At 35.8% G+C, this 11,547-nt stretch overlaps 1 protein-coding gene across 2 annotated transcripts in view; it reads left to right on the forward strand.

Moving 5' to 3' along the window:
• The window catches only part of LOC111505717 (putative sodium-coupled neutral amino acid transporter 11), a 108,236-nt gene extending 97,220 nt beyond the window's left edge, over window positions 1-11,016 (forward strand). For both annotated transcript variants that reach the window (XM_074183419.1, XM_074183420.1), the window contains exon 9: window positions 6,036-11,016. In XM_074183419.1, the coding sequence (XP_074039520.1) occupies window positions 6,036-6,278 (243 nt within the window). In that variant the 3' untranslated portion in view covers window positions 6,279-11,016. The remainder of the gene's footprint in view (window positions 1-6,035) is intronic.
• The last annotated feature ends 531 nt before the right edge of the window (window positions 11,017-11,547 follow it).

Raw genomic sequence — 11,547 nt, forward strand, 5'->3', positions numbered from 1 at the left:
CTTCAACATTAGTAGTCGCCAATTATGCAGACAGGTTTTCAAAACTAAACGGATCCTCACGGTTACATCAATTTATCCAATGAAACTAATAACATATATTTTCAATAACAAACATTCATTTCCCATTAATAGTGATTCACATTCTTACAACACCAGAAATAAAAATGATATCAAATTGAACAAGCCCATACACTCCTATCACAGAAAATCTCCCATCAATGCAGGCTGCCGTTTTTTTAACTGTCTTCTGAACGAAATAAAATACGCGGGATCCCTGGCGGTTTTTGAGTATAGACTTAGGGAACTCCTTATCAGAGAATGTTTCTATATTGTTGAGGAATTTGAATTACACTTTTCAATTTTGAGATGATATCGAAGTGTATTTTACATAGTCTATGTTAGTCATCATTGTGCTTGTTTCGTCCTGTTTGTCAATTAAAACTTAATGACATTGTTTTTGACTTATCCTATCTAATGTTAACAATAGTTGAAAGGATTAATTGAAAAAAAAATTAGAAGATAATAAAGACGATATTATTATCATTATTAGAAGATTATAAAGACGATAATATCATTATTATTATTACATGAGGAATCGGTATTTTTGAACGTGTCAGATAATCAATGACAGATGGATCGCAGTCGTGTTTTTATCGGAAATTCCGCCCATTTACTTCACGCTCGAAATAGTTCAATATTTACTTTTGGTCTTCACCCCACCATCAACTGCACACAACTTCACGCCAATCTAGCCAGTTTTGTGGTGACAGAGTGATAGTGAAACTCCAAACTTTAGGGCCCCTTCAGGTTTGATAATAATTTGAACTGCTGCTATTGAATATCACTTATAGTTGTTCATAACCTGATAACATTGAATTTCAAGTTTTTTGAATGTTTTTTCTTTGTTTTTGCAATTCTTTCTCAGCTATTCCACATTAGACGCCCGATATTATATTTTCCATAATCAGCAAATGAAATCATTTGAAATGAGTACCCACATCGGCCTGTTGCAGCTAATAAAACTGAAATAGATAATGAGGCCCTTTTGACTTCGAAAAATGATCAATTATGTTTATTGACATCTGAATGAATTCATTGATGCCAAAATAATTGAAATCGGGTGACCGGAAGTGGCCTGTTTTTGATGGATTCGAAACCTTCTCACGATAAGGAATCCAAATATAAACGATGATTTTTTCATTACCGGATGTGTTTATTTTTGCATGAAACGTAAAGATATGTCAAAGTCATATGTCAAAATTTTCATATTTTTTTCCCAGATCTCTATAACTGTACATATACTCCTCATACGAATTTCGAAATCATTGCATTACATGCATACCTTATGCCCCTTCCATGTGCTTTACATAATAATCTGTCTGCGGAAATGTGAACTAGTACCCTTTTTCAAATGACGTTATTTTTGAGTTCCCCATATGAATTCTATACCCCTTCTCCTTACATTTGAAGTGCTGCACGGTGAGATCCAAACATTATTAACGATGATGCGGCTTAGTGCCCCGTTCGCATCGTCTTTGTTTTTTCTCTTTGTCGATGAACTATACATAAATTACCCTTTCACTTGATGTGTTGTGCGTGATGATCTTATCATTATTGACGAATATATAACTTAGTGCCCCTCCAACATGTTGCGGTCATCTTCGTTTTTTCTTTGTAGATGAATTCGGCATTTGTTTCCTTTTCATTTGATGTACTACACGAGATGATGTGCCCTATTGGCATCATCTTTGTTTCTTCTTTGTCGACGAATTCTGCATTCTTCTCCGTTTCATTTGACGTGCTGCACGTTGAGAACAAACTATCATTAACGAAAATACGGCTTAGTGCCCTTCTGACATGTTACGTCATCTTTGTTTTTTTACTCTGTCGATGACTTTTGCATTCATTTCCCTTTCATTTGATGTGCAGCACGTTGAGATTTAACTATTATTAACGAATATGTGCATTAGTGTCCTTCTGACATACTGAGCTATATTTGTTTTTTCTCTGTCGATGAATTTTGCATGTATTGCATGTATGATGATTTCAACAAATCATCGTACATTTTCTACCACGCCACCATCTCCCACGCTGACTACGTCATCACTATTATTATTATTATTCGACTCTCATTCTCCAATATAATTCCATCTTACACAATCAACCGACAGATATTTGATTCCTTCATTCTGATTTGCTGACCGACATCACTCTGTATCAGAAGTTAACCTGAGTGTTTCACAAGGTTCCCTTCAGGAGTCTGATAATTCGCAAAATGAACCTTCATACGACAAAGTATGGACTTTAGTCATCTCCTGATGATGCTTACTTGGTTAGCAAAACGCGTTAATTGACAGATGACTGTCATATTGAAACATGAAAATGACGACGACAATAACGATGGAACGAATAAACGCACGCAAAACTGTTGAAAACGCACGCAAAACTGTTGAAAACGCACGCAAAACGATGAAAAACGCACGCGAAAAGGTCGCATGCAAAACGGTCGCACGCAAAACGGTCAAAAACGCACGCAAAATGGTCGAATACTTCGCTTCTCACATTTTCGAATGTTAACACTCCACAATACGTAATTTCTCCACACCTTTGGTGCCATCTCCTTCTTCTCCGGATGACGCTCACTTGGTTAACAAAGATATGGCTTAGTGTTCTTGTGACATGTTGGAACGCCAGACTTCTGTTGAACTGCCATGTTTTTTTTTCTTAAATGATGTTTTTCGACGCACCCTGTATACACATTGATATCATATTTTAAACCGACATGTTTTTTCTTGAATGATGTATTTCGACGCACCCTGTACATTTCGACGCCATGTTTGTTTTCAATGATGTATATAGAGATATCTTGTATACATTGACGGATCGCAGGTTGAACTGTCATATTTTTTTCTTAAATCTGATTCATTATTATTGATATATCATTTTCGCCCTTTCAATTTTCATCGAGTTGTTCACGCTTAATTTTAAAACCGGCAACACTACATTGCTTCATTAACAACGATTCATCTCACAACCGACAACACCTGCTGCGCTAGAAACGTAAAACCTCGATACCATCTCCATCTCTCTCTACCTCGATTACGTCATCTTTATATGAAATATTAGTAATTTCCCAAATGTAAGTATATTTTCCTATCTTCAACATAATAATGACGATTACAACTTCTCTAACATTCTACGGAAATAAAAACAATTCGGTCAAGTATATAAAATGAGTCGATTTCGGTCCCGACAAAACTTACGCTGTAAATACCCATAATTCGCAATTACTTTCAATGTTTTACATTGATATAGAGGTTAAGGACAATGTCTACCACGCGGACGATCCGGGTTTGATTCTCATAACTATAAACTTTTTTAAATTAGAATCACGTGACACGGGGGCCAAGGAGCGAGGCGGAGTCTCAAAGGGGGCCGATCGGTGATGCGGAGTACTAAGGGGGCCGAATTCCATGCTTGAATCACTACGATACTCATTGCATCATGCGTCGCTGACGTCACACGTTTCTCTCTTCCACTCACTAATGTTCCTCTCTGAATCACTTACCAGCGACGCAAGACCTTGAAGTGGGCCAGAATCCACCTTGTTCATCTACTGATTTGAATTTCTCGCTGTATGCGAGGTAGCTTCTGATTGTTTGACTGAATGACAGTAAGAATGAAGGAGTGGAGGTGGTCTGAAGTGGGCTTTGAAGGCTAAGGCTCAGTTTACACATAATGAACGTCTGGCAGAGACCTTTTCCCCTTCCGTGTGGGCCTGAGGTCCAAAAAACGCCAGAATTAAGCTTCACAAGAAAATACATGGGATTTTGCGCTGGAATTCTTCTAGCTTAATTACTTTTTTAGCAACTCATCTGCCTCTACAATTTGCTTAGCAATGCCTCCCAATCTCAAACGTACCATTACCATAGTTGGATCATTGTTTCATTTCGCTGAGGCCGCAGTATCCTCAATATCCGCACGAACTAGATTACATTCGTGCTTCCACAAAATATAGGCAGGTTTTCCAAGCTCAGATTATTCGGCGGACCTCTCGTCGCCACGACGTTTCGAGGCGGAGACTTCACGTTGCTAACCGGTATCGTTATCACTTCTGTTCTCTTGTTTCCTGATTAACAATATTTCCTCGCTAAACACACAATTCTGCTTCCTATGTTATCAATATCAAAATACTCGCAGAAGTATCAGTCCCACAAATAGTAACTGTAGATCGACTAACACAGAAAATATCAATATAACAGTCCAACTAGACTCATATCGTAAAATACCTATGATTGAACAGTCAAATATCCTACTTAGGGATTTTCAATATCCGTATTAATTGCTAACCAGCGGAATAGTCAATACCAAATATTTTCTAACCATGTTTGTCATCCGATATAACCAAACTCATTGTCATATCCCAAATAATACCTCAACTCATACCTACCAGAAACAATAACCACAGTTTCAATAGCTGACGCAGCTCAGTCAAGGGAGTGGTCAAAAATAATTACACACATTTTTAAATGGCAACCAAATTCATTCTTCTAGTTCAAATTATTCTTTGACTCATACATTCGGAAAAACAATTAACCAAAGCTTCAGTATTTCACGCAGCTCAGCCGAAGGAATAGCCTAAAACAATCCAACAACTAGAAACGACCCCATATGCCTAAAATCATTTGTCCTAAACTCTCTTTGACCATTATCGTACCTATTGACATTCGTCAAGACTCGGTACTTCAAGGATGAGAATGAGGTACGATGTATCAGATGGAAATTATTCAAATACCGGTCACACCAGTATGCACGCTAACGGACAACTTCCCACAACTCTTCAACGGTAAAGGAGTATATGATGAAAGAATGAGCAAAAAATTGGGAAGGGAACAACATATCTTGTCTGGAAACGAGGGACTATTTCCAAACAAGTAACGTTTATCCCACCCAGCTGGATGTCATCAACCAATTACTGAGTTATAAGATAAACTTAGATATATATTTATATGTCATGCTACCGTGATTTTAATTACATGCGGTTATCTGATTTATGATATTATCAATTATCACTTAAATCATTAGTTACACATTTACTGCATGTAGGTACCAGCAAACTTTAATCCCCTTATAGATTTGTCAAGGCGGAGGATTGTTTACATTTTTGAGATTTGACCCACTTTTCGGTTCATCATACCATATAACTGTACAATATCCCATTGTTGAACAAGTAACACGAAATCGAGTATTATTGATACTCTTCAAAGAAGAACGTCTGTATTCCAAATGTAAAATAGATCAATACCAGGAAGTCAATTCTTCAGTGTTGATCATAATTCTACAATCATGTCAAATCCAGATCCATGATACGAAATACGAAAACGACATTTACGTGAATCAAGGTAAATCTATGCTTTTATGTAAATTGAAAATAACCTTGATGAACTGCACTGAATAAACAGAATAGCCAATCAACTGAGACCCATTCAGTCGCAACAGAACCAATGTCCTATAACACCTATTTTTGAGACTGAAGGATTCAGAATTCAGTATTCAGTATATCATTTGTTTATCAACATTTTTCACTTGGGGTCGTATCCGGTGACAAGAGACAGTCTACAGTAGAAAACATTAATTTGCCGTAGATGGGCTGTTTTTTAATGACGCCTAATTTGCCGTAGATGGGCTGTTTTTTAATGACGCCATCATTTTGTACTTTATCACCTTTTTATTTTCCACTTGCTTATAATCGTGGACAAGTTACAGTTCATCAAAAAAAATCCATCTGATCTGAAGGGTGTTTTTTCTATGACTACTTCAAAAAATTCAGTATTCCAGTATTCAGTCATTATAATACAATATAATAGAAGCTTATGATGATATTTTTAAGTTTGAAGTCGATTCTGATTGTTTGCCAAATAGTGATCTTCATGAATCATGAACTGTGTGGTGTGAATTGGACTCGAAAGTGGGGAGTGAGCGCTAGCTGTTAGATATGTACAAAGGCATTTACTATACCATTTTAAAATTTTTAGGGAGTTTTGGCAGCTGTTCCTCTCGCATATGTGTTACCAGCTTTGTGCTACTTGAGACTGGAGGAAGGCTTCGTGCTTTGTAGAAAAAAAATACCAGCTTTAGGAGTTGTTATATTTGGACTGACAGTAGCCGTACTGGGAGCAATTCTTCTCATTATCGATTTTGACCAAATCGATACTTGCTTGGAAGGAAAAGTGATGGAGTATTGCAATTTGACTCGAAATTCAACCATCGAAGATTGAATATCTACGTGACATTCACTAAAAGGCCTCGACTGCAAACTCGAACACGACTAAAACATATTCTAAGTAAAACTTGACGATGACAGTATATATTTTTTGAAGAAAACTTACTCTTTATTTGTTTCAATAATCAGTTTTAAATGTGTCCATACTTGCTATTATTCAAAGCAGAGTTGGGTACTTTGTTATTTGATAAAATTTTTCATAAATTTGGCCCCCACTGATAATTAGGAAATACTGAATTTTTCGTTTTGGACACGAATTATATATTTTTCGAAACAACTTTTTCCATACCAGAACAAATGTACTCATTCTCGACGTGCGTTTCGCCAACCAAGTTACCATCATCGAGAGATGACTGATACTGAGTCTTGCAGTTATGCTATAGTTTTTATGCAGTGTGAACGTAATAGTACTCACGTTTGAACATTTGGAACGAACAAGATATCAAAAACGAAAGAAAGTCAAGTAAAAAGTAGGTATAGGAAGTAAGTATTCTTTGATAAGAAAGGCAGTACCTACTGTTGTATCGCTCATCGCTGAAAAGGCACTACCAACTATTTTACAAATGAAAGAGTTTTGTGATGCATTTTTCAATAACTACTTCAATTCGCTATATTTTTTTTTAATTTTTAATCAGATCAGCCCTCACTGACTAACTAGCAGTTTCATATTCATAATCTACAAACAAACTATATATATCATTGTTTCAAGAAAAACTTTCATTTCAATGAATGTTTGAAATGTTCACCATTCACTTTCTGCCAACAGACAATAATAAAGCTTGTTTACAAGTTCATTTTTTACATTATGATTTTTTCTGGAGTAATTTGGTTAGGAGCACCTCTCATTCTATCCACTACCTCTGGAATAGACTGCGGTTGTGTAAAATATACTTTAGACTTCAGGAATCCTCACCAACGTCTGACGGCGTCATATAAGGTCATCCAATAGATCATTCTGAGAGACCACGTTTGCCTATTCATCGATTTTGATGAATGTCATTAGTGAATTTCGAACCAGCCTGACATGATGAATAGGTACTTCATCTTGCAATGACCTAACATCATTTGAAAACTCATTCGAGTTTGTCAATTATTCAAACCGGTAGACAGGCAGATGTAGTCCCTTGGCCCACTAGATTAGCCTCTGGATGTTTTTGAGCGTATACGTGACATACGAGTATAAATTGTAGGATTCCTAAACGCATTTCATTCCAGAACTCATTGATAGAAACAGAGGTATTTGTAACAATATCGCCCCAGTGCCAGAAAAAAATGTGTAAACGAACTTCAATACTGTCAGGATTTCCAGAAGTAAAACTGTGTTACATGGATGATTGAATTACATTACCTATCCAACGAACCAAAAAATTGGTATCGTTCCTAGGCAACGAATGATGCAATACTTTTGCCTTTCTTATCAATAAGTACTAAAAATGTTATCCCTTTACGTATATTTTGTCTGACCTCGATATGTTGTTCAGTTCAAAAGTTGAGAGCGAGGGACGAACAATCACAATGATAAGAAAATGAGCATAACTAAATGAGTATCACTGAAGTAATTACTAGTATTACTTGGTAATACCATAAGTGATACAAGAAATCAATGTAGTGACACTTATTCAATGTCATTCATTATGTGAGGTGATGGTCCGTATGAATGTATATAAAAACTATAAAAACTGTTACGAAGCTGTAAGATTTAGTTTCGGTAATTCCAATATCAAAATGGAAAAAGTGGATGTTTCTGCATTTTTCTGAAATAAACTAGAGATTATATATACTCGTTAAGGCAACCGCACACTACAGACTTTTTGTCGGCCGATAGTTTAGTCTCGTTGGGTTGGGTGGAGGCACACTACTCAAACACAACTGTTCGGTTCGGTGCGGGTGCGCAGACCACCAACTGAAAAGTCTGAACAGTTGCTGATGTATATAATATTTTGGCGCGTTGTATTGAAAGTATTGAAGAATGTTATCGAGGAAAGCTTGTTTTCTTCTGTCTTCAGCATTCATTTCACCCCATGTAGGAACAACAATTGCACATACCTCATCCCATAGATTCTTTTTAATAATAACATCGGAATATTCTTTCAATGCTTTATTTTATATAATGCAGGTCGCCTTTCAACTTTCGCAATTGAAGTTTCTACTGAACATTCGGCAATATTCGACATAATTATAAAAAGAAGTAATTAAAACGCAAATATATTCAAAGATAAAGTAGGTACTAAATAATATTTGATATCAGATATCAACAATGGAATGTAGAGTGAGGAGTCTGCAGGCACCGACTGTTTAGTTGGTGAGTCTGCGCACTCTCATGAACACACAGTCTGATTAGAACTCGGCCGATAGTTGTCCAACTTTGTAATTGAATCAGAATTGGGAAGCCTATCCAACTTGTTTCTAATTATTCAGTCGGCCGACTGGAATCGCTTAGATGTGCGGACTCACATTACGATTCTATACTAATAAGCATCCAACTAAACTATTGGCCGATAAAAATTCTGTAGTGTGCGCTTGCCCTTAGTGTTGAACTGTCTGACATACAGCATAATTCATTTATAAAAAATGTTGAAACACCAAACTACTCCAAAATTACGTACTTCTACTAATTGAAATATTTTTTGAAAAATGATAGATATAATATATAGGTATATGGAAATATTTCAGATCTAGTTATGTAATGAAATAATTCGAAGAAACTGTGTGTATTCTTCTTCAGCAAAGCAGTGATAAGCTATGCGCAATTATAGAGCTATTACTAGACACTGTCATTTTACATGATACCTGAACGAAATTGGACTGTATGATGGAGATTTATCTGTAGGTAATGCACCAAACGAAACATATAGTCTGTTTTATGTCAATGCGGGGCACTAGATCAAAGGAGGACAGCACAAAACTTGAGTCACACAACACACTAAATTGAGTCGATAGGAATATGATAATTGGAAAATAAAGGTTTTGGCTTTCTATTTCTCCATCTTCTTCTCCTGAATAAACTGAATGAATAATTTCAGTTAGTTTAACAATATGCTCAATTTCTCATTCATAACTTTCTCGACTTATTTCAATAATTTTTTTAGTATACAACAATTTGTTTCATTTCTCACGCATAAATAATTCCTGTTGATTTTTCAATTTAATTTTATTATTACTGCTTTTGCACCAGCTGCATTGATACTATACTTTCGATTCGGTGATTTTTTTATTACTATAATATACAAATTTCAAACATTAGAAATGGCAGAAAACTGAAGATATTTCAATAAGTTGCAGGACCAAAACGAATGAATTTCCTCGGTTAAACAAATAAGTCTGCAGTTTTAGTCATCTCCTGTTATTGCTAACTTGATTGAAGAATTGCCAGTCGAGTGAAAATGCTTTTGGTCTGGTGTGGAAACAGTTTCTTCTTCAAATTCATTTTACGAAAGAGGTTTCAAATTCACCTGTCGAATTGTTAACTTGTCGTCAATGAAATAGTTGACAAAAAAGTATTATCATGAATGAACGATGGAATTTCGGGAATGAAGTGTACTTCTGTTATTGAAAAAAAATCAAAGATATTTTACTTTTTAGTAGTATGTTTATAAAGTAACATGATTTACAGTATCTCAACTGGAAGATGAAATTATAATTTCGATGAAAGTGGGGATGAGAAGGCAAATACAACTACAAGAATATAAGTAAAACTACAAAATAATAATCATTGGGCAGAACTGTATAATGTATTATCCATTTTTCTCTTTGTCTTCTGCAGCTGAATTAGTTATTATAATATATATAGTACGCTACCGGAAGTAAACGATTCGGGAACGCCTCTGTGATTTAATGTGATTCGTGTAGAGCGCAATCATTCTAGTATTTAACAACCAACCAAAAATAATTCTATTTTTGAGAAAACTGCTAGAATGGGGAAAAAAGCTTTTGGGATTGGGATATGGACTATTCCAAAATAGGGTACTGGTTTTCTCATAACAGTTCGTATCAACCCATAATACAAATAATCCTAGAGTATTATACCCAACTCTGACAAGCATCCTGATTCTTTGCTTTTTTATGATTTACCTAAATTTTTGGAAGGTTTGGAAAAATTTCCTTATGAAAAATTTCAGTTGATCAGAATATGTTTTTTCATCAAATTTCAATACTTTCATACTCTTAGATTCCATACACCCATAAAAATGAGAAGAATGAGAAATATTTCACGTTGACTACAGGCGAAGTTTTCTGTTTAAGATGAATCAGTAATAGTATTGATAAAAAAATTATACAATGCTGGAAATATCGTTGAATCGCAGTCACTTGAAAATGAAGTTCTCTCCTGACAATGGACGATAACGTCAATCAATCAATGTCAATGAGAATATCCATTACATCGCATTGCACTTTCAATGGAAGTTCGATGCGACACACACTGTACATAATTTTATTTTATATTATATACAACAAAAATACGGTACTCAGTATATACATACAATATAAAATAAAATTATATACAGTATGTTTCGCATAGAACCTCCATTGTAAGTTCAAGGTGAAAAAATCCAGTTATAAAAAATGCCCCGTATATAAATTTCAGATTGAATTGAAAGATCTGAAATGAGTAACTTTCAGACACAAACTAGAAGAGAAGCCCTCTCGAAATAGCCACTTTGATATAAACATTGAATTACACGAATGGATTTTTCTTCTTTGCATGATCTACACATCTTTGTATAGAGTTACCTTTCTTGAAATTGATTGATTTTTTCTATATTTAATAATAATAATAATAATAATAATAATAAAAAACAAAGTAGCTGCAACAAATATGCTTGCCGTTCCAATCTTACTCTACTCCTTTGGAGTAGTGAAGTGGACTCGGGAGGAGCTGTATCAACTCGACGTAAGGACCCGAAAAATGATGCATCTCTATAGGAGTTTGCATCCCAAATCGTCCGTTCCACGGTTGTACTTCCCCCGACAACAGGGAGGTCGTGGACTTTTGAGTTTGGAGTGTCTACATGACAGAATGGTACTGGATACAGCCTGTAAAGTCGTCAGGAGTTCGGATCCCCTTCTCTGCATGGTCCGTGACCATGAGAGAGCAGGAATTGGAGCATTTCTCTTTAGGGCAGCTGCTCGAGCAGCTGATGAACTCGGTATAGTTTTCGACTCTGAACGAGGTGACTACAACTCCGTCACCGAGTTGGAACCCGTTCAGCAAAAAGCTCAGATAAAAGCCGCAGAGATCACCTTACTTCTGCGGAGACACAGGG

The sequence above is a fragment of the Leptinotarsa decemlineata genome, unplaced genomic scaffold, assembly GCF_025532065.1.
Source record: "Leptinotarsa decemlineata unplaced genomic scaffold, Ldec_3_MD MMD2_tig00026340_RagTag_RagTag, whole genome shotgun sequence".
NCBI lineage: Eukaryota > Metazoa > Arthropoda > Insecta > Coleoptera > Chrysomelidae > Leptinotarsa > Leptinotarsa decemlineata.